At 53.4% G+C, this 20,003-nt stretch overlaps 1 protein-coding gene across 1 annotated transcript; it reads right to left on the minus strand.

Annotated features, from left to right (window-relative positions):
* Positions 1–9,754: 9,754 nt before the first annotated feature.
* Positions 9,755–19,421, minus strand: LOC119003110 (tryptase gamma-like). Its single transcript, XM_037069295.1, is given in 7 exon segments — positions 9,755–10,005; positions 16,421–16,748; positions 16,750–16,913; positions 17,125–17,154; positions 17,157–17,262; positions 17,264–17,347; positions 19,392–19,421. Coding segments are annotated over 7 exon segments (993 nt in total).
* Positions 19,422–20,003: the final 582 nt, after the last annotated feature.

Consider the following 20,003-nt stretch of genomic DNA (forward strand, 5'->3'; position numbering starts at 1 on the left):
GGCAGGGTGAGTGTGGGCCCATACACAGGGTCCCTAACCCTAAACCTGACCCTGACCCTGCCCTTAACCCTAACCTACCATTTACACAATACTTTGGATGAAGACTGCCCTTTTGAGTGGCAGGTGGTGGTTCCATTCTTTTGCATCCCACCCCCATCTCTCCAGTTCCATGTTACTGTAAAGTATCAACTGTTCCTCCACCCTCACAATTTGTCTTGGAAATGTGTTCCTTATGTTTCCATAGAGAATCCCACATGGAAATGCTGTCAGGAATGGTGGTTGGTTTTTCCCCCCACATCACTGGTGTGGAACCCAAACACCAAAACGATGACCGTAACCATCCTGGTGCAAATGATTTTCAACAACTAATTTGGGTACTTTAAGTATGTGGCCTGTCTCCCACGTGGCCTCACATGGTCTGTCCTCAGGGAACATCTGGACTTGATGGTTCTGCACTGCACCTGATCTGTTCGCCCTGGGGCATCTCTGCGTGAGAAACCTCCCGCACAAAACGCTGCAAACCACTCCCTACACATTCGCTCTCTCACACCTTCTCGTACACACCCAAAATCTTTTCTTCTGTTTACTGGCATTTTCACCCTTCTTGAAACACCAAAGCCTAATGTACTAAAAATATTACTTATGCTCATCCACTTTCAATATGAAAATGGCCACACACAACAATTTTGATGAATTTTTCTTAACTCACACTGATATGACATTTGTCATGATACAGTCTAACAAAATGGTTTCGAATGAAGTTAGAGACAAGTATGTGAACCAGAGCCATGTGATGGAGGTGGGAAGATGGGGGATGAGGCGGAAGTGGTGGGGGCCAAACTAACTTTTTGGCCAACAGGGTATAAAGCAGGCTTCACCCAGCACTGCAGCATTGAGATCATGTAGAGTGTGTGTTTTGCTCTCATAGCACTTAAGCTGGAATTCACTGCATGTGGGTGACTGGAAAGTTCTGTTTTTTGGAACTTATGAAATAGACTCATAAATAACCTCCAAAATGAACCACCTGCCATTTGAGTTACAAAATAATTTGAGCTGAATGATTCTAAAAACACTACATACCAAAACTTCAGAAAGAAATCTGCACCCTTAAATGCACTTGTTAGAAACAGAAGTGGAAATGCACAAGTGTTTTTTACCCGCATGAGGAACCTAAAACAGTAAATGAAGTCCAGGCACAGTGGAGGACATGAGCCTGAAGACACGTCTGGAGGGGCACGTACATGAAATGACAGTGCTTTGTTTTTTTACCTCCAGGTGAAATTTTTTGAATAAATTTTACTTTTCTAATTGTTTAAGAAGCCTGCAACAGACAAAGCCAATTACAAACAATTTTCAAGCATACTTGGAACTATTAAAAACCTGACTTTATTATGCTACAAAGCCAGTTCCAACAAATGTCACATGAGACACACTTATTCCTCCCTTTGCCCTTAATCTGGAAAGCAATCACAAGGTACCCAGACAGTCCTTTCATTAAGATGTTTTCAAATGCAGTTGAAAATACCACTGCCATCAAAACTCACTGATATTCTACTGGAATCAACCACTTTCCCTGCTGACCTGCACTAAGGTGTCGTTCCCCAAAATGACCACTAGATAGCAGCAGAGAGGCACACTCAGAACACATATTGTACTATGGGCCTGGCCACCAGGTTCCTTTGTTTTTTTCTGTGAGATGCAATGGCGGGCTCATTTTTTATTTTCCCCAACAATGTGACTAAACAGCATATTCACCACTTTGTTCCACTGCCCTCTGCCATCTTTCAGGCTACTTCGCCATTCCATCTTCCCACAACATTTTATATTTTGGAGCAGAGAAACCTCCCAGGTGCCATTCCACAGAATGGAAATTTTTCTCCATTAAGATAATTGTGCAAAGGCTGAAATAAATGGCAATCCAAAGGGGCAGGGTGGGTGAGTGCTGTGGATGAACCAGCACAGCCAGGCTGCAACCATTTTCTCCTGGTCATCCCAGAGAAACGTGATTTCTCACCTTATCTTGTCTGAAGATTACGTGTCTTCTGCGGACACATTCAGGACTCTTTCCCTCAGGTGGTGCTTTCTTTTGCTCTGAGGCGGAGCACTACTTGCTGGAAGGAACCGCCTGGTTTCTGGTGAGGAGCTCCTACTGCAGAACTCCCTAATGACCCCACCATACACACAGCATCGCCTCCTGGGGATGCAGACCGCCCTTTGGAGTGGATGGTGGTGGTTCCCTCCGTGTTCCCACAATCTCTCCTGTTCCACATTAGTGTCAACTATAAACACTTCATTCTTCCTCCCCAGTTTGTCTTGGAATTGGTTTTCCTTACGTTTCAGTGGAGAATTGCAGTTGGAAATCTGTTCAAGAAGGTTTCCCCCTCCTCCCTGCTTAACTTCTGTAGAACCCAAACATCAAAGCAGTTAACATAACCATGCTAGTGCAAATGATTCTCAGTCCTATTGATTACAATACTTTGAGTATGTCACCTGCTCCTGCGTGCCACAATGTGGTCTGTTCTCAGTTAACGTCTAGACTGGATGGCTCTCCACTGCAACTTGGTCTGTGTGACCCAGGGGGCAGCTGCACAGGAGAAGTCGGCAGCATGAAACTTCGCAATCTGCTTCTGACATGTTCAGTCAGTCACAGCACCTTCTCCATACACACCACAAACCTTTTTTTGAATTTCAGTTGTGTTTTCACTTTTCTCAAAAATGACAAAACTTAATGTGCCAATAATGTTGCTATGCTCATCCACCTTCAATACAAAAATGGCCCCACAAATATTTACCAGTTCTGGTCAGTGTTTTTAATGAATGCTGATACAACAACTGCCACAATAAAGTAAAAAAAGGGGGGGGGGTTCAAATGCGGTTAAAGATAAGTCATGGGCCCTGGCTGGTGTAGCTCAGTGGACTGAGCACCAGACTGTGAAGCAAAAGGTCACTGGTTCAATTCCCAGTCAGGGCACATGCCTGGGTTGCAGGCCTGGTTCCCTAGTGCAGGGCACATGAAAGGCAATCACACACAGATGTTCCTCTTCGACTTTCTGCCTTCCCCTCTGTCAAAAAATAAATAAGATCTTTAAAGAAAAAGACAAGTCATGGTATCAACTGCAACCTCAACCCCTAATCCTAACCCTGAACCATGCCACGCACCAGACACTGGATTGGGTGTCCTGTCCCTGACTCCAGATGCCTGGCTCTGGACATCATAGCACAGAGAACAGTGTGTCCTCCTATTTAAACCTGTAAACCCTTGAAACATAAACATCGAATGTCTAAAAATATAAATCAGGTTTCTGTAAAATAAAACAACTTATATTAAATCAAGCAAATTAAATGATGCAATGATGATGCACATTAGACATGAAATGCCTGAGGCTGCTGCTGGCATGTCATGGCACACTCTTCCGAAGCAAAATTGATTGCAGTAAATGAGTAAATGTGGTGTCCTCCTGATTAAAAAGTTCTGGGTAGCAGGAGAACCTACTCGAACAGTGAGAAGACCACCCATGGAATTGAATAGTTGCACATTATACTTTCTATAAGGCTCTTGTTACCACAACAAAGAACTTTATAACTCATCAATGGAGACATATCTATATTTTTAAAGAACTTGAACAGTCCCTTGTAGAGACAGAAGATGTTTGTACAAGTGGAAAAAAATCTGAGGAGATGTTCAATGCCTGTATCACTGCACGATACCCTTCCTGGTCACTACAAATGCTATAATTGAGAAAGCAAAACTGAGAAATGTTTGTAATCACAAACAAAAATTAAAATGATTGATCATTTCTTTTCTAAATATAACATATTGCAGACCTTGTATACAATACTTTGGCATTTCCTCAAAAAATTACCCTACTGTGTTCAATAACTCCACTTAGAAACACATACCTGAGACATTGAAGAGAGATATTATAACAAACTTATACATGTTTACTCATAACAGCACCGTTAACAACAACCGAAAGGTAGAGAGTGTTCAAATGTGTACCCACAGGTAAATGAATACACAAAATTTCTTTTTTCTGTCACCGAAAAGGTACCGGACCCAAAGCAGTATTCCTCTGGCAAGGTCTCAGATGGGGAGATCCTTGACTTCGTGCAGTAAAAGTTTCACAACACTAAGCTAGGGCACTTTGCAAGTTTGTATATTACATGTAAGGACAGTGAGACAAAGAAAGGGCTTCAGAGAGAAGAGGGGAAATCACAGCAACAAGAGTGAGCACAGGCAGAGCTGCTTCTAGGGAAACAGAAAAGTTAGACACAAAGAAGGTCCTTGGAGACAGGATCAGGGGTTACCCCGGGACGAGCTGCCCACTGCTGCCCTGGCTGCAAGTCTCCTGGGACCTTTGGAGATAAGGAGAAACAAAGCAAAGATACAGAGCGAAGAAGAGAAGGAAAGGTGCATGTGTGCTCAACGAACAGTGTATGATGGGTCATTTTTTAAGGTTTTGCCTGTTTTCTAACATTGAGGACTTTAGAGAAAGTCTTAGAAGAGTCATTTTGCACAGAACACTCAGCTTTCCAGGGGTGCCCTTTGAGGTGCTGATGCAAAAAGCAAGCACACAGAGTGATCAGGGTCCTTCTCTGGTGAATTTCTCCTTCAGAAAAGTCACCAGAGAAGGGCTTCCCCTGTGTGGACTGAAACATGTAAAACATTTGCTCTCAAATGTCCTTGGTCAGGGAGGATAAGATCCTCAGATTTATTATTACCTGGCTGTAAATTGCTAGGCCTTATTTAGCTATGAAGCTCAGTTTTCCCATTTCACTACCAAGGAATTTTCATAGCTTTTTAACTAGCCTGCCTCAACTCCATAAACCTGGGGACTCACACTGGCACTGAATTTGTCAAAATGATCATCTATTGACAGACACCAGACAACAGAGCCAAACTCAGGATCCTGGACACAGACCTTTGACTCCAAAAACTAAACCCTGGAGTGAACCCAAACCAAAACCTGGACTCCAGGCCCAAAGCCCCAAGCCCAAAGCCGTGGGCTGTCACTTGAGCCAGACCATGAGGTTCAAAGGCCAAACACCAGATGCCAGGGACTGACATCGGACCCTTAATACCAGATCCCATACACCAAAACCTTCATCTGTACGTGGACCTCGCATGTGAACCCAGGACACTAAGCCACATCCTAAGAGGTGCAGGACTGCACACACACAAACGAATACATTTTGACTCTGAAGCACAGGCCCCAGACAGAGGACGCAGATCTCTAACCGGGATGTCATGGCCAGAATTTGGAGCTGGAGCCAGACACCAAGGACCTGTTGCCAGAGGCCACAGGCAGGAGCTGAACCGGATCCTCCCATTGTAAACAGCCCAGTGATTCAATAAGATAAAACTCATGTCTCTCCAAATGCAAACTTCAAAATTTTACCAAACCCAGCAGGAATAGGCCAAAACACAGAGTGAACAAAAATGACGCTAACCTTGGAGAACATACATCCATGATCTCTCAGCTGCAACAGGTTCAGGAGTTAGCACTGTCTCACCATTCATTCCACACTGCTGGCTTTTCCAAACTGTGAGGGATTTAAGATGGATTATTTTCCACAAACCTTGTCAGCTCTAACACCTGTGGGATAATAATCAAAATAACATAATCAGATCAATATAAGACATTCAGCATTTAATACGTGCATGAGCACAGATGAATACCAGAAAGGACAGGACACCGACACGGCCAGGACATGGACACAGGAAGGACACAGGGGCAGCTCACGTACTGACTCGGCTGAGGCATCAATGCAGACGGTGCAGAAATGTGGCTGGGACACGGGGGGAACCTGGACTTTGACAAAGATGGGACAGTGGCGCAGCGGGGACCTCAAGGCAGAGGGGACCTAGACACAATCACGATGTCGGTGAGGCTGGGACATGGATGCGGGAGGCACATGGATGCTGCCAGGATGTCGACACACACTGGGCGTTGGACCACAAAGATGTGGACACTGCTGAAACATGGACACAGGTCAAGCCCACAGGAGGCGCCCACTTACCTGGTGTAAAGACACTGCTGTTGCATGTGGGGGAGAGAAGGAAAAATGAACTACAGTTTGTTTATGTGAAAGTAATAACATCCACGAGTAAGTGCCATTCCATTCAACCTTCGCAGATCACTCACCACAGCTGGCAACCTCTCCTGCTGCCCTGAACAAAGGTGTCCTTCCCAAGGTGTCCTTGAGACGAGAAGACAGCCACACTCGGACGTTTTCCTGAGTGACCACAATGAGCCATAAGGCAAAATTAAACAAATTACAAAGAACTAAAATCACATAGAGTATAATTCTTACTCTCATTGTTGTGAGTGTATACATCAGGAACAAATGGTAATTAATAGGTCCTTACATTTTAAAGTTATGAAAAATGCTTCTAAACATACCATTGCAGTGCACACTCGTTGGTATTCCACTGGAATCAACCACTTTTCCTGTGGACCCTGCACTAACATGTCATTCCCCCAAGTTTCCACAAGATGGCAGCAAAGATGCACACTTGGAACATTTTTAAACCTGACCATATTTAACTACAGAGCAAGTTTCAATAAACTTTAACAGCTCGAAACTGTATACAGTATGTTTCTTTCTCTCATTGCAGTTGATCTGGAAACTAGTAACAAAAGGTAATTAGAAAGTTCTCATATGTGGAAGTCATGAAATACACTTCTAAATAATCCCCCAAATAAATCACCTTTAGAAAATACTTTGAACTGAATGATAATAAAAATGCTACATACCAAAACCGACAGCAGCAAACTGCACAGCCTTAAGTAGCGCATGCAGTAGGAAAAGAGAAACCCTGGAGATTCACAAGGCTTGCACCCATCTGAAGGGCCCGCTGTGCTAGAATCCAGAGAAAGCACATTAGAATAAAGGCAATGTTCACTCACCCATGCCTGAAGGGGTAGATACTTAGGACTAGAACAGTTTTTGCTGCTAGGAGTAGGATTTCACACCAATTTTATTTCTCAGTGTTGTCCCACCCAGGCTGCTCAAGGGCGCTGCTCTGGTCCACCCTCACCCAGCCCCTCTTTGATGAGAGCTGTGGAACTTCCTAGAACCTTCTAGAAGGCAGTGCCAGGCTACCCCTGCTTGTGAGCACATCCAGGCTGCAGGGGCGATGTCGACCAGTTGTCCTCTGACTTTCCGACTGAGAGAAAAGGGACAGAAAAGCTTTCCCGCTGGCGCAGCTCACGCCGGGCGGCCTCCCAGTGCCCACTAGGGGCCCGAGCAGGGGCACCTGGTACCTGCAGGACACTGGCCACAATGCGGTGTGTGTGTCATAAGTGAGGACGAGGTCACCCCTGCCCTGGGGCCTCCTTGAAGTCCACCCTGGAGACAGGCAGGGCCGGGCCAGGAAGGTCAGGGCGAGCCCTCAGCTGAAGGGCAGAACGGTGAAGCTGCCCCCATCTGCCACACCCACTCACCCCGGCGCAAGAAAGTGGGTTCTCTGCCCTTCGCTAGAAAGTTCACCCAAAATCAGGAATCTGCTCATGTTTCAGTCCCCTCAGCTTTGGCTGAACCAACAGCAGCTGCATCTAAAACATGTCTGCCTTCAGTCCTCTCTGAGACCTTTTAGACGTTCAGTGTCGCTATTACCACTCTGGTTTCCGGAAGTAGTTGTTACCAGGTTGCATTTAGTTAGGTCCAGCCTGACCATTCAGGCTACACAGGGGTTCGATAGTGGCTCAGCTGTGGGCTCAGCTGTGGGCTCAGGTGGGGGGTCAGGTGTGGACTCTGGTGCAGGCCATGCAGTGAGTCCCAGGCATGCCCCCCCCTTTACATCAGCAACATCGCCGGGCTTACGAATGATGTTAGCACGCTCCCCAGGGAAGGCAGCACGGGGGGGGGGGGGGGCAGGTCTGACCAGGAGCCTCTGAGCCTCGTCCCCATCCTGTGCAGAGTTACCCAACCCTGAGATTTGGGGACACAGAGGGTGGAACCTCCTTTTCTATGACCTGGATCCCCAGCCCCTCCCACCTGGAGAATCAAGCTCCTCTGCAGGAGAAACAAGAAAGAACTAGAGGAGCAAGTGCCACCAGGCAGCAGCCCCAGTGGCTGCATGGGACATTTGCCTTGGTGTCCCTCTGAGACCCTCGGGGACAGGTGCAGGTGCAGTGTCTGCAGACAGGAACCTGGGGTCATGCACACAGGGCTGTCCAAGGCCCCAGTGACAGTCCAGGGGGCCAGGCTCAGGAAGGTCATGTGTGTCATCTGTGGTCCCAGCTCTTCAGAGATGGGGGAGGGCCCCACAGCCAGGGTCTCTGGTTGACCAGATGTCTCATCTAGGGAGTCACTCTTTCTACAGGGACATGAGCTCCCAGAGACCACCAGACCTATAAGTGAACATAGGGCCGCAGGGTGGGGGGCAGGAGCACTGAGCTTATTGCCCACAAGTGGGGCAGCGGAGGCGCCGGTGCCATCTGTGTTCCCCAGCCCAATGGAGCTCCCAGCAGAAGCCACATGTGCTGACCCAGTGAAAGAAACTCGGTGGCATGTCCCTGCATTGAAACCTGGGGGGCGGGGTCTGCCTGCCGATGCACTCTGACCTGTGGCTGCATGTGGGCCACGGGCAACAACACAGCAGCTGGAGGCCAGGGACCGGAGGCTGATGGGCCCCAGGGCCGGGGCAGCTCTGAGGGGAACAGCGGTGTGTCCTGCCCCACCCCTCCCCACCGCAGGTGTCCCACCGGTTAAGGCTCATGGGAGGTACCCCCTCCCATGCCGGGTGCCTCAGCACAGTGGGCTAACTCTGGAAGGAAGGACTTGCCGTTTTGCTGTCGCCAAAGCCAGCTGTGACTCCTGGAGGGACTGTGTGCAGGGACAACTGCTGTCCCCAAGAAGGGAAGGGTGCAGTGAGCCCCAGGGAGGTTCAGGATGGGAGGAAGGTGCCCTGCTCCCAGCGCATTCCCGCCTCCCTACACGCTGGTCCGGAGCTTTCGGTTCGAGAGTTCAAGTCCAAAGGGAGGAAGCCGAGGGCTCTGCCAGCCACTGTGCAGCTGGCGTCTGTGTGTCCCAAGAGCCTGCCTTGCTGCCTCCCAGGAGCATAACCGATGCACTGTTTGCAGACCGTTGCTGCAGAAAACCCTCACAAAGCCACTGAAGTCAAGGTGGGTAGGTGCGCACTCGTTTTTTACAAAACCCCAACCTCGGAGGTTTCTTGGGATGAACCACAGAGAGAAGGCGTTCCTGCCTCTCAGGGAGCCAGCCGCGCACAGGAGACCCGCCGGGCTGCCCTCCCCTTTTAGGGATGCAGAGCGGAAGGACGCGCGTCCGCGGGGACCCAGCTGATGCCGAGCGCCAGGCACCAAACCCATAGAAAAGGGAGCGGCAGGAGCCACCTGGGCGCGCGCCCCGAGTCGCACCGCAGGACGCCACCCCCAGATTTGCTGAGAAGCGACTGAAAAGTAAGCTCTGTCCGAGTGGAATGTGGCTTTGCCGATGACTCCTCCCACGCAGACTCGTGATGAAAAGGCCCCGAGGTCGCCAGTCCACTTCGCACCTGCCTGCAGGTGTCTTCTCGCTGGGCCCCGCGGGCTCCCGGCCCCCCTTACCTGCTCTTTCTCGCCGCGGGGAGTCGGGGGCTGCGCCAGGAGCCGCTGGTCTCGGCTTTGTCTCCACTCGGTTTCAGTGAACCCGCTTCTCTCGGGAGGTTCCCGCCGAGACCCCGGCCACCGGCCCGGCCACCTCCGCCCGCGGCGTCCGCGCCCCTCTCACCCGGGTCTGCTTCCCTTTAACTCGCCGGCAGCGCCCACGCAGCACAGACAACGACGTGCGCGGACCTCAGTGCCTCGTGGGAAAGGGCGCGCCTGGGAGGGTCTGGCAGGAAGACAGAGGGGCCCACGAGCAGGTTCTCCTCGACCCTCTGAGGACCCCACTCCTCGCCGTCGTCCCGGCCCCCGGGCCCGCGCACCTGCTTCCGCAGCCGCACCGACTGGGCGTCCCGCAGCGCGCGGGGAACAGGCTCCGGGTCCCGGTTCGGTGCTGCCGGAGCGGGTTCCGGAACCTTCCTGTGCCTCCGGGCTGAGATTTCTCTCCCTACCCGGGAACCGCTAGCGCGCTCTTCCCGACCCGGGACCAGCAGGAACCGCGCCCTGCGCGCGCGCGCCCCGAAGGGCAGAGTGCCCGCACAGCACGGGGCTCAGGCCGCGGCAGACGGTGGGCACCGCCTTCATTCGGAGAACTCGGGGCCTCACGCTCCGGACAGTGGCCCGGGGTCCTCCGGTCGCCTCTTGCGAGAGCGCAGAGCGTGCGTCCCCACAGGCCTGGGGCCGGGCAGGTGGGCGCACTCGCGGGACCGCAGGGGTGGGGACCACTGCCCCAGGGCGCCCAACACGGTGTCACAGGGACAAGTTCTCGGCAAAGGGGCGGTGGCAGCGGCCCCTTTGTCACAGCCCGCTTTGGCCCCAGGTCCGTGCCCGGAGACCGCAGTGTCCCTATCCCGGAGCCCTTTCAGTGCCAGAGAGCGGACCAGACGTGAACTTCCCTCCACCTCACTTCACCACATTCTACCCAACGTGCCGCTGAGGGTCCGGCCAGGCCAGGCCACCGCCGAGCGCCCGGACTCCGGCAGTGACGCTCACATTTGCCCCCGAGCTCCACAGCCCACGTTCTCACTGACAGGCGCCCAGCTGTGGCCACTGAGCCCGCCCTGGGGTTGCGAAGCATGCGGTTTGGGGCTGGAGATCAGCTGCGGCTCCTCCGGGGTCTCCCCTCCTCTCCAGGTTTAGCTGCTCATTGGTTTGGGTTCTGCTTTGTAGATTCGGCAAAGCGGAGGAAGGCACATGGCTTTGCCCATGTCCGGGCCTCTCCAGAGAGTTCCCCGGAGACAAGGCTCTGTGCAGCAGCCAGGGACCGCTGTGCCCGACAGGTTCCACGGACAGCATTTCCAGGGCTGACCGCCCGGCCTGGATGGGTGCGCAGAAAGCCCAGGAGAACGAGCCGGGAGGGCACCGCACGCACAGCTCCTCCGGCACCACCCGGACTCCCGTCACTGTTCCTGACTCAGGGGATTCCGCTGACGAACACCCTGGGGAACCTGGAGGTTAATAGCCCCCAAAGCAGCTTGAGAATAGCAGTCGCTCATGAATACTTGCAAAGCCCTAGGCTGCTGGAGGTCACTTTGCCTGAGGACACAGAGCACACTGCTGTCAGCACCACAGATGGAGACGTCAGACCAGCCCTTGGCTGGGAGGGCACAGTCCTGCCTTCAGGGGACCGTGCAGAACCCCCGTGACAGCCACACCCTCCCTGCTCTGTCACGATCCCGGTGACACAAACACCCTGCACTGATGGCAGGAGCCAGCATGGCAGGAACACAGGCGCCCACCAGCCTGGTCCTCACTCTGTGTCACTGACCCTGTCCCCCTGGCAAAGCGGAGCCAGACTCAGACTCCAAGGCTGCGAGGCGCTTGGTGAGGAGGGGCAGGGAGAAGGCTGCGATGGGAGGCTGGCGGTCAGGGAGAGGTGAGCAGGACCCAGCCCCCAGGCTCCTCGTGGGGGTCGGCTCAGGGCGCCTGGAGGGCAGTGTGCAAAGTGCGATGAGCCGGAGGAAGACACAGGCTGCTCAGCCTCAGTCTCACTCATGTGCAGGAGCTGAGAACACAGGCCCACAGGGACAGAGAGGAGACAGGGGGTGGGGGGGGATGATCACAGGGACAGATGTGCAGTCACAGGTGGGTGACTTCTGCGTGGTGACTGTGGTTAACCACCCGGGGGCTCCCTGGAAGGTCACCAAGGGAGCAGATCTCACAAGCTGTCACCACAGAAACACTCAGGGCCCCCTGTGGCATCGTGTTTGCAGAACCTCTGCCCGTCAGATCGTCGTGTGGCCCACGGTGGCCCACACAGTGCAGCCTGTCAGTCCTGTCACTGCAAAGCTGGGACAGGAGAGGCAGGAGGGTCAGGGTCAGGGAAGGGGTGAGGGGAACAGAGTCTGGGGCCACGCCAGCCTGGGAGACCCTGTCCACCCTCCTACTCAGAGCTGCAGGCACTCGATTTCTGTTGTTTGCGTCTCCTGGTTGGTGGTGAATTGTGACAGTGGCCCCAGACACTGATACCCACACCACTGGTGCACTTGCCCGGACCCCCACGGGGAAGCCAGTTAAGTTCCCCGCGGTAGAAAGATGAGGAGAGAATTCAAATAATGTGGCTGCATAGGCTGAACAGAGACGTGACCTGGAGAGCGATGGAGGTGGCAGCGTCCCCTGTCCACCCAGAGAAGATGAGCAGGGCCAGAGCTGCTGGTGCAGGGTGTGCCAGCAGGTGGCCGAGCGGTCTGGACACTGAGATCAGCGCCCAGGTGGCCATGGTCCTGGGTCCTGATGCCCCTTGCCCGCTGGACTGTGCTCTGTGCCCAGGAAAGCCCGCCTGTCACACGTGAGCTGGCACGGCCCACAGTCCAGGGGCCGTGGGTCAGAGCGCATTTCAGGACGTCCACTAGCAGGGTGTCGTCCCTGGGCGCAGAGGGAAGGAGGGGCCAAAGATCAGAAGGACTTGGAGACACACAGCACCATCAACCCACTGGGCCAATAACATTTACGGGATGATTCACCCAAAATGGCAGAACACACACACTTTTGAAGACACAAGGAACATTTCCCAAGACTAAAAACATTTCAAAAAGACAGTGGGGATTGACTGTGGGAGTGGGGGTGGGGGGTCAGGGGACAGCAGCGGGGAGGGGGATTGGAACACCTGTAATAGAACAACAATTTTCTATAAAGATTTTATTTATTTTTAGACAGAGGGGAAGGGAAGGAGAAAGAGAGGGAGAGAAACATCAATGTGTGGTTGCCTCTCCCATGTGCCCTCTACTGGGGACCTGGCCAGCAACCCCAGGCATGTGCCCTGACTGGGAATCAAACTGGTGACCCTTTGGTTCACAAGCCAGTGCTCAATCCACTGAGCCGCACCAGCCAGGGCAGAACAACAATCTTTAAAAAAAGAGGGAAAGGTATTCAAATGGCCAATAAGCCCATGAAAGCATTCTGCCGTCAGGAGTCCCTGAGGAGATGCAGATTACGAGGTCACAGGCACGGTGACAAGGCCCGAGCAGCGCTGACGTGCAGGAGGGGTCAGGGACAAGAGCCCCTGAGGTCAGGGGCAGTGGCCCCGTGCAGTGTCTGACACAGAGTAACATCCGTGTGCTTATTCAATGGTGGTTTCAACTGCAGCCCAAGAAGAAACGAAACAGCTCGTTTGCTCCGTCTACGGTGGTGTCGCGGCTGCACAGGCCCCTTTCAACACTGAACAGCATTCGCAGAAGCAGAGCCTCACCCCACCAGGGCCGAGGAGGGAGGGACTGTGAACAGGAGGGACTAGGGTCACGTTAAAGCCCGAGAGGCCCAGTCTCAGCCTCAGGGATGAGCAGCGCTCCGGTGGGTTGAACCCCAGCCGTCTGAACAGTCGAAGGGGTTTCTGCTCCTTCCATCTGACCCCACGCCTCCGAAGACTGAGAGGAACGAACCACCGAGTCATCCTGTTCATGTAACATAACACAATATAATACAACGCAATATAACATAATACAACGTACCATAACAACTGCACAACATCAGTGTGAGAAGGTGCCGCACGTCGAGTGTGCAGACCCCACTTCGAAGTCTGTGCGGCACCGACAGGCTTCTCAGGGTCACGCTCTGTCTGTCCTGAGTTGTGTTAATGCAGCACTGCAGAACGTGAGGACACACACACCCTGAGTGACGACACCACGTTAACTGTGATCATCCGTGTTACATTTAAAGCTGTTCAGTAGCCCCAGCTGGTGTGGCTCGGTGGACTGAGCACCTGCCTGCGAACCAAAGGGTTGCTGGTTTAATTCCCAGTGAGGGCACATGCCTGGGTTGTGAGCCAAGTCCCCAGTAGGGGGCGCATGAGAGACAACCACACATGGATGTTTCTCTCCCTTTCTTCCTCCCTCCCTTCCCCTATGTCTAAAAATAAATAAATAAAATCTTTAAAAAGTAAAAATAAAATTTCTTCCCTTTAAAAAAAAAAGCTGTTAAGTAATAGCTCTGCTCCCGGCTTCATCCATTTTCATTCACCGATTGCCCAGAACAGCACATTGGACCCCTGGTCAGCACAAAAGTGACATCCTCAGGCAGCGAGGCAGCTGGAAGGACAGTGGGAATCCGCAGCCACCCATCGGCTGCAGAAAAGAAGTTCTGTCTTGCTTCCCGCCTTGTTTCAGAGGGACCCTTCCGGCCTCCCGCTGTGTTGCAGAAACACTCAGAGGAGCTCTGGAGCAGCTTCCGCCTGTGGTCGTCAGTCCCGGCACCACCGCGGGCAAAGGCCACTGATGGCGTTGGGCGCAGGGCCACCTCCGGTGACAGCGGCAGCAGGAAGGAAGGGTGCTCGGATGCCTCAGAAGACAAACAAACCAAACTTACACTCACCTCACACACACAAGTCTTCACGGATGCACAGAAATGACTGTCCCCATCTTTGACTCTTCATGTCATCACGTCTTTATTTTAGTCACATCAGCGAGATTCCACCAAAGAAGCAAACAAGATTGCCAGAGCTAGGACTTCCCATCAGGGTGGAGGCGTAAGTAAACACGCTTCGTCTCCTCGCACAATTACAGAAAAAAATTACAACCAGACCTCAAAATGAATAACACACAGAGCTGTCAGAAAATCGAGATGTATGGAAATCCAACAACCAAGGATCTGAAGAAGCTACATCCACCCGGGTCAGTAGGCGGGGCGGAGACACGGTGAGGTGAGGCGGAGGGGTGGTGGAATGGGAGGTCCCACATTCAAGTGTGGTGGATAAAAATTGGGAGGGACACAGCAGGATCGAAGGGTCCCAGCCCCAGGCCAGACCACACAGACCAGGGTTCCAGCGCCAGAAAGATAAATCCCTGTAACTTCTAGCTGTAAAACCCAGTGGGCGTTCAGGCAGCAGAAGAAACTGCCAATTTTTCAGAAGACTCCACTTAAAGGGACCTCACGGGCTTAGGACTCACACACACCCCCCCCCTCTGGCATTCAGCATCAGGGCTGGAAGACCTGACCACAAGTCACACACGGGAAGTGGGTGACGTGACTGCAAACAGGGCCAGTGCTGGGCAAACCTCCAGAATCCAAAGCGGCATTGTCTCCTCTCCAAGCCCTCCCCTCACGGAAGCCAGGAAGCAGCGAAGTGGGTTGCCCTGCCCTGGCGATAACCTAAGGCTCTTCCCCACACAAGTTACAGGTGCCTTTTCTACCCTGGTCCACACTAAGACAGGGAGTCAAAGCCGCTCCACCTAGTACTCAGATGCAAACACAGGGAGGCTGCCAAACAGAGAAGACAAAGAAATATGGCCCGAATGAAAGAATGGAACCAGATCCCAGAAAAATAATCAAATGAAACAGAGACAGCCGACCTATCAGATGCAGAGTTCAAAACCCTGGTGATCGAGATGCCCACAGAAGTCACCGAGTGCGGAAACAGCGTAAAGGAAGAAATGAAGGCCACATACAGCGAAATAGAGAAACATCTACAGGGAACCATCAGTGGAGGGGAGGAAGCCAGGATTCAAACCAATGATTTAGAACATCAGGAAGGAAAGAGCACTCAGCCAGAACACAGACCAGTGAATGGGTTTGGACCCCATCTGCCAGGCAGGAGGGGAGCAGATCAGTCAGGCCTGGTGGAAGGGCAGGACCAGAACACAGGTACACCCGGGGCAGAACCTTGGACAGCAGCAGCCAGCCATAGACGGACACCGGCCAGGAGGCAGGTCGCGTGGGTCAGCCAAAGCCAGAGAGAGCCAGGGCGCCAGCAGAGCCACCCTTCTGGGGGATCAGGTGGCGGCCCTGCCAGAAACTGGGTGCTGGTGTCAGAGAGGGGAGGACAAGTCAGGGAGGAACCCTGAAACGGCTGGTTTGGGGAGTCACCAAAACAGGTGGCATCTAAAACCCCACGTGGCTGAACTGCCTTTGATTCGAAAGCCTAAATTTTCTGCTGTTGAAGCAACAGGAGTCGCTGCGAACTAAGTCAGTGTCACTCACACCCTCATTTTCCTGATGTGACCAGGTGACAACTCAGGGGACCGCCTGTGCATGCAGAGGCCACCTCGGTGTGGTCCTGCCCCGCTGCCAGACCCTGCTGCCTCTGTGACGCCCCTGCCGGTCCAGACACACCCTGGAGCGACAGCAATGAGGGGGGTGCATGTGGGGGCTAGGACTGCCAGTGGTGGGGACAGAAGTGCTGGGCTCTGGCCCTTCCTCTCACTGGAGGGGAAACTGAGGCCCAGAGAGAGAAAGCACTGGCTTCCAGCTGTGAAATGCTGCCTGAGCTTTTCTCCCAATTCCGGATGCAGCTCCTGGGCCCCGGGCCCCAGGACAGATGGCCTTGACCCCACTCTCAGAATGCCAGGTCACCCCAATGCCTGCCCCGCCGCCCTCACCAGGTGTGGCTGTGGCCTGGCCCTCGACTCCCACCTGCAGCTTCTCCAGCTGGAAACGGGCCGTGATGGGAGCTGCCCGGGCCGTGATGGGAGCTGCCCGGGCACCGTGTGAGGACAGCTGCTCCGCGGGGCCTCCACCACTCCATTCCACCTCAACATCCACCCCGGGCACGACCCACAGTGGCCCCTGGGAGTGGCCCCTGTGCTCACTGTTCTCCCTCAGGAATCCGCAGCCAGTCACCCCGTGGGACTGAGACACTGGGGGTGGGCCTGCCATGAACTGGGGCAGGCAGCCAGGCCAGAGGAGGGAGCTGCAGACGATGGGAGGATGTCTGCAGCTTCATGAGAGCGATGCCGTTGGCCTCGGAGATGGGCGAGTAGCTCTCGTGAAGGATGATTTTCTCAACAAATCTCTCCTGGAGAGGCAGCTTCACTGGCTGGTTGCTGCCATACTGGATTTCCCTTGCCCCAAAAACCAATCTCTGGGCACGGGCTTTTCTGTGGGCACAGGGGGAGTCAGGCATTTCTCCCTGTGCACCAGCTGCAGATATGACCCTCAGAGCCTCCCCCGGGCAGGGGGCAGGGTCTGCACCCTCACAGTCTCGTCACTGCCAGGCCCAGAGCCCCAGGGACATTTGGCAGAGACCCCAGGAGAATGCCCTTGACCGGAGGCCTTCAGAAGAGCCCCCTCCACACACTCCCACACATACTTTTGAGCCCAAAGCAGTGAGCAGCGTGAGCACCCACTGGACGTTCAGCAAGGAGCCCCCACAGGCGTGGTACCACCAGCTGTCGTGGTTGGTGAAGACCTGCAGGATGACCACCCAGGGCCAGGCCCTGGTGTGCGGCAACTTGGCCTCTGATGACACACGGGCTACCTTGCAGGGCCTCCCTGAACGGCAGCCTCCAGGGGCCACTGAGGAGAGACTGAGGGCATGGACCAGACGGAGAGCAGGCACAGCCTGTCCTTGCTCCTCTGCTGACGGCAGGGATGTGGGGTTGGTAACGTGAGGGAGATCTGGGAATGTGAGCTGTGCATTGGGGCTGGGACAAAGCCACAGCCTCCAGGATGTGGGAAGGGTATGATGTCCACAGTCCTGTGGGTGTCATTACAGGTGGGGAAAGAGGGGCCACAGGCAGCTGAGGAGATGGTGTGGGCCTGAGAGGTGTGGGGACCCCTGGGCTGGGTGAGGCTAATGTGGAGTACAGGGTGTCCTGGTCTGAGGTCTTCAGAAACAGTCTTGAGGTGCAGGGTTGGCCCACACAGTGACAAAGAGAGAAAGACTACAGGCAGGTACAGGAGCCCTAGGTATAGGGAGGCAGTAGGGACGCAAAGGGAAGTCTAGGAAGAGGGGATGCGGACCCCTGAGGGTTGGCTCCCAGGAAGCCTGTGGGGGGAGGGGGACCGCAGCCCTGTAACTTTCCAGCAGACGGGAGTAGAACCCGGCAGTAGAACCCGTTGCTATTTCCTGGTGGCAGCTGAGAAACTTTCTGTTGTGAGCTACTCATGTTATTCCAAAGGTAAGCACTAGATGGCAGCAGTGAGTGACTTTCTGTGACGATGTCCTCACACCCTCGGGCAGTGTTCCCTGGCTACACACCATGCATGGGAGAGCTTCTACCAGTGGCGCAGCTTAGATGGCAGCAGGAGTGTATTTCCTGATGAACTTCACTGTGGTGTTACTTATAATATGCACACTAGATGGGAACAAAAAAGGGCTTTTCTCCATGACCTGCACTTGAGTGTTATTCCCAAGGTGAACACGAGATGGCAGCAGAGAAGCATTTTGGTGAGAACCAGCCAGGTGTTCCTTGCAAGGTGCACACTAGGTAAGAATCATTTTTCATGACTGGCACTCGGGTGTTATTCACTGGCTGCACACTAGGTGGCAGAACAGGGCTGACTCCTGGCTCCACCGCCCACCAGCGGTGCGGTTTCCAGCAAATTCATGGAAACTGAGTCTCCTCCTCAGCCAGAGGAGTAATTGCATCTCTCAGGGAGGATTCAGCGAGGTGGGGCGTTCAGCTTCTGCCCAACGTGTGGTCAGCCTCACTCTCCCTCCCTCTTCCCTTCTGTGTCCCTTCTTACCTTCTAAGGGCTGAATAAATCAAGAATTTAGCAAATAGTGTTGTTTCAGCAGAATGCCCTCTCCCACTGGTGTCCACACAGCCAAGCTCCCCGTGGGCACTCACTCCTGCACCGGCCTGGCTTCCTCCTCAGGGCAGCACTGACCACAGCCTCTCTCTGGTCCTCACACCCCTGCTCCTCTGCAAACTCAGGGTCCTGCCTCAGCTCAGGCCAGCACCACCCCCACCAGTCCTCTCAGGGCTCCCTCTGCTTCCTGTTCCCGGCTCGTCCAATCCAATCTCCAGACCGTGACCAGCTGATCTTTCAAAATTAGGGACCTGATCCCACCCCTTCCCACGTGTGAGACCTGCCAACAGCTTCCCCCACCCCAGCCTGGAGAGCTGTCTCCCTCCTCAGCACAGTGTTGAGACCCTCTCTCAGGCCCCACTTCCTTCCCCTGGTTTTGTTTCAGACCCCCCACCCCACTCCGTCCCCAGGAACCCCAGAGGTCAGCACCAGCCTCCCTGGTTGGGAGACCAGTCAGAGCTCTAACACACAGAGGCGCCCGCACTGTGACTGAGCTCCCGATGTGGGAAACTGAATAGAACACAGACTTTAGTCAATACTGATGCACCAATATTTTTATTAATTACAATTCTTTTCCAATAATAGAGAAGAGTCAAATAAGAAAAACCTACTGCCTCAAGCTGAAAAACTAGAGAAAATGGGTGATGCGCTATTAAAAATACACATTAATATGGTGCTCGTTCTCTCCATTTTCCGTGTTTTCTCCATTCTGTTCGCATTGTTTCTGTTTTCTGTGTTCTCTGTCCTCTCCTTGTTTCTCCTTTCTCTCTGTTTTCTCCAACTACATGAGTACTGGGACCTTGGCACACCACTTACCAGGATGGGACTACGCTTTTGTAATAGCATGTGCCGAAATAAGAATGCAAAAACTGTAGAATAGATATGACTCGGTGTGATTATAACAGGCAGGACAAGTGACCTGACAATTGTGGGACAAGTCAGGACTGGCCCAGAATCCCATGACATCACTCAGGGGCCAGGTCTCTGTGACAACTGCTACCTCCCCCAACCCTGGGTGTGCTTCCTTCAGAGAAAAGGGACTCACATGCTGTCGGTGGGACTGTGACTTAGAGCGAGTGGCCTGTGGCAAACAGGCTGGAGGTTCCTCAGAAACCACAACTACGTCCACCATGTGACCCAGCATGTCCTCCTCTTGGGGTTTCCCCTGGAAGAAGTGGAACCAGCACCGCAGACACACGTGCACACCCACAAGTTCGTGTCAGCATCATTCACAGTGGCCAGGACACGGGAGCAGCCCACCTGCCCATCAGTGGGTGGACTCACATGTGGTACCCGCACACAACAGAATGTCACTCAGCCACGATAAGGACGTCCCTCCACTCGGGGTATGAATAAACCGGAAGACATCATGGTAAAAGAAATGAGCCCAGCCCAGAACAACAGACACTGCACGATCCCACTTCCATG

This window comes from Sturnira hondurensis, unplaced genomic scaffold, assembly GCF_014824575.4.
Source record: "Sturnira hondurensis isolate 20B ecotype Veracruz unplaced genomic scaffold, ASM1482457v3 Scaffold0001221, whole genome shotgun sequence".
In the NCBI taxonomy this organism is placed as follows: Eukaryota; Metazoa; Chordata; class Mammalia; order Chiroptera; family Phyllostomidae; genus Sturnira; species Sturnira hondurensis.